The 2,737-nt window shown below is 35.4% G+C and overlaps 1 protein-coding gene across 1 annotated transcript; it reads left to right on the plus strand.

The window, feature by feature from the left end:
- The first annotated feature begins 284 nt into the window (after positions 1-284).
- On the plus strand, positions 285-2,432 carry LOC139839454 (UDP-glycosyltransferase 85C1-like). Its single transcript, XM_071829516.1, has 2 exons — positions 285-969; positions 1,368-2,432. Exons 1-2 carry the CDS (start codon positions 447-449, stop codon positions 2,303-2,305), a joined length of 1,461 nt encoding a protein of 486 aa, XP_071685617.1. The 5' UTR covers positions 285-446; the 3' UTR covers positions 2,306-2,432.
- Positions 2,433-2,737: the final 305 nt, after the last annotated feature.

The following is a 2,737-nucleotide window of genomic DNA, read 5'->3' on the forward strand; positions in this document are numbered from 1 at the left end:
CATAGTAACCTCAAATGATGCTTGTTAAACTTTGTTTATATCTATAACAATACATCAATATAATGGGACAAAGTTATCTTAGTCATTAGACTGTCAGTTTTGTATTTTAACGATTGATAGCATTCGGCCTAATAGCACAAGGCCAAACAACTAAGATACAAGTGAACTTTAAAAAAAAATATATAACAGAAAGTGATACCATAGATTTTTTATTGCCATTTAAAATTAAAAGTTTATATATGTGACAACAAGATCCACGACGTGCATTCGATGCTACCAACCACTACATTACAGGATGCTTCTCTTTCTAATCGACATATTAGTCTTACACAAATTAAATTACTATAAATCAGATACACTGATACACATACTATTAAGCCCTATCTTAGGTAAGTAGTATTTGTTTATTTATCTCGTGGCAAATTAACAGAAACACACACATCGACATGGAGACAGAGCCCTTAATAGATCAGAAAAGGCCTCATGTAGTGTTCATACCATTTCCAGCACAAAGCCACATCAAGTGTATGCTCAAACTAGCCAAACTACTGCACTACAAGGGCATACACATAACTTTCATCAACACTAAATCAAACCATGCGCGACTCGTGAAATCTGGTGGGATTCATGATATCGATGTGGTTCCAGGTTTTCGATTTAAAACGGTTCAGGATAGTCCAACTTGTGATGCAGAGGATGATGGTGTCGAGCATACTCCAACTAATTTATTTGAACTCATGACCTACCTGAAAGAAAATTTCTATGATTCATTTCTTGATCTCATATCTAGCCTTGAAACTCCGGTAACATGTATCATTTGTGATGGTTTCATGACTTTCACAAATTCAATTCAGGCTGCTGAAAAGCTCGAGGTTCCTATCTTTCTTTTTTGGACCATGGCTGCTTGTGGATTCATGGGGTTTTATCAGTCAAAAGTTCTAGTGGAGAAAGGACTAGTCCCACTTAAAGGTTTGAATGTTTTCATAATGCCTTAGTTTCCATCTGGTGCCAAAATCTATCTAAATCTTTATTGTAATAAAAATCTTCTTTTGGTTAAAAGAGCTTAAAACTTTTAGACGGAGGAAAAAAGGTAGAAGCTAAAAGCTCATAGAACTAGTGATTGAGAAAAAGCTCCTAGCTTTTTGTCATTTTACTTTTTATTTTAACAGTTCCAGGTACTCTGTTAAACACCTAAATACATATGCTATCAGCTACAAACTATCATTATGTCTTAACAGATTGTACATTTACAAAGAAATAACACACAACTTGTGATGTATCTATTGAGGTGTAATATCTACCCTTAAACTTCTATTCAGAAAGAATTAGATTGAAATAATTAACTTTGCATTATTTTTGTTTTGTAGATGAAAGTTATTTGACAAATGGTTATCTTGAGATGGAAATAGATTGGATTCCAGGAATGGAAGGTATCCGTTTAAAGGATTTACCAGAGTTCATACGAGCCACTAGTCCGAATGATATTGCATTTACATTTCTCCTAGAAGTTGCTCAAAAAGCCGATAACGTTTCGCGTATGATCTTCCACACTTTCGAAGACCTAGAAGCTAGTCTTATAGAAGAGATTAGATCCGTCTTTCCTAACGTCTATAATGTTGGACCACTTCAATTACTTTTGAATCAGAAGCAAGAAAGCAAAAGCTCGGAATTTAGTGGATATAGTTTACGTCATGAAGAGCCCGAGTGTGTTCAATGGCTAGAGTCGAAAGAGCCTAATTCTGTAGTGTATGTCAACTTTGGAAGTATAGCAGTAATGTCGTTACAAGATCTTGTAGAACTAGGTTGGGGACTTGTTAACAGCAAATATGAATTTTTATGGATTATAAGAAATGATTTGGTTGATGGGAAGCCTAGTGTTTTACCTAAAGAATTAGAGGACGTGATAAACGAGAAAGGATTTGTTGGAAGTTGGTGTACACAAGAAGAGGTCTTGAACCATCGGTCGATTGGTGGGTTCTTGACTCATGGTGGGTGGGGTTCAATCATCGAGAGCTTGTCGGCTGGGGTGCCTATGATTTGTTGTCCATTTTTGGGTGACCAGCTAACGAATTGTCGACAAATGTGTAAGAAATGGGAGATTGGTATGGAAATTGGGAAGAATATGAAGAGGGATGAAGTGGAGAAGCTTGTGAGGATGTTAATGGAAGGTGAAGAAGGTAAAATAATGAGCAATAAAGCTTTGGAGTGGAAGATGATGGCGGAAATGGCTACGGGTTCTTGTGGATCATCGTCTTTAGATATAGAGAAACTCGTTGATGAAATCACTAACTTACCTAAAACCTAGATTTTCCTTATGTATTTGACTACTTCGGTCATTCTATTCATACATATCTACTTTGGTTGATGTTTAGAAACAATTTCTAGTAGTTTAAACTTATTTTAATAATAAGGCGGTTAGAAAATTGGCAAAGGCCTATTAAGTTTAGTTAACAAATAAATGTATCAAGTTAGAAAAATGTCCAACTTGTTACAAGTTGAAAGAATTGATTTGATCGTTTTTTGATTGCATTGTTCGAACTCTCTATCTATTGAGTAGAACTTTAACGACTATAACTCTAAATAGGCAAGGAGCCTTATGTTATTCATGTAAGGTATTTGGATTTGCTTGATATTTTAACAAGTAGCCATTGAGGTGAGGCTGTTTCCTTGCTGTGATTCTCAGAGTGATCTCTTGCTGTTGTGATCTTGATCTTTAAATAAGAAATGATGAGGTTAG

Source organism: Rutidosis leptorrhynchoides, chromosome 4, assembly GCF_046630445.1.
Source record: "Rutidosis leptorrhynchoides isolate AG116_Rl617_1_P2 chromosome 4, CSIRO_AGI_Rlap_v1, whole genome shotgun sequence".
Classification (NCBI taxonomy): Eukaryota; Viridiplantae; Streptophyta; class Magnoliopsida; order Asterales; family Asteraceae; genus Rutidosis; species Rutidosis leptorrhynchoides.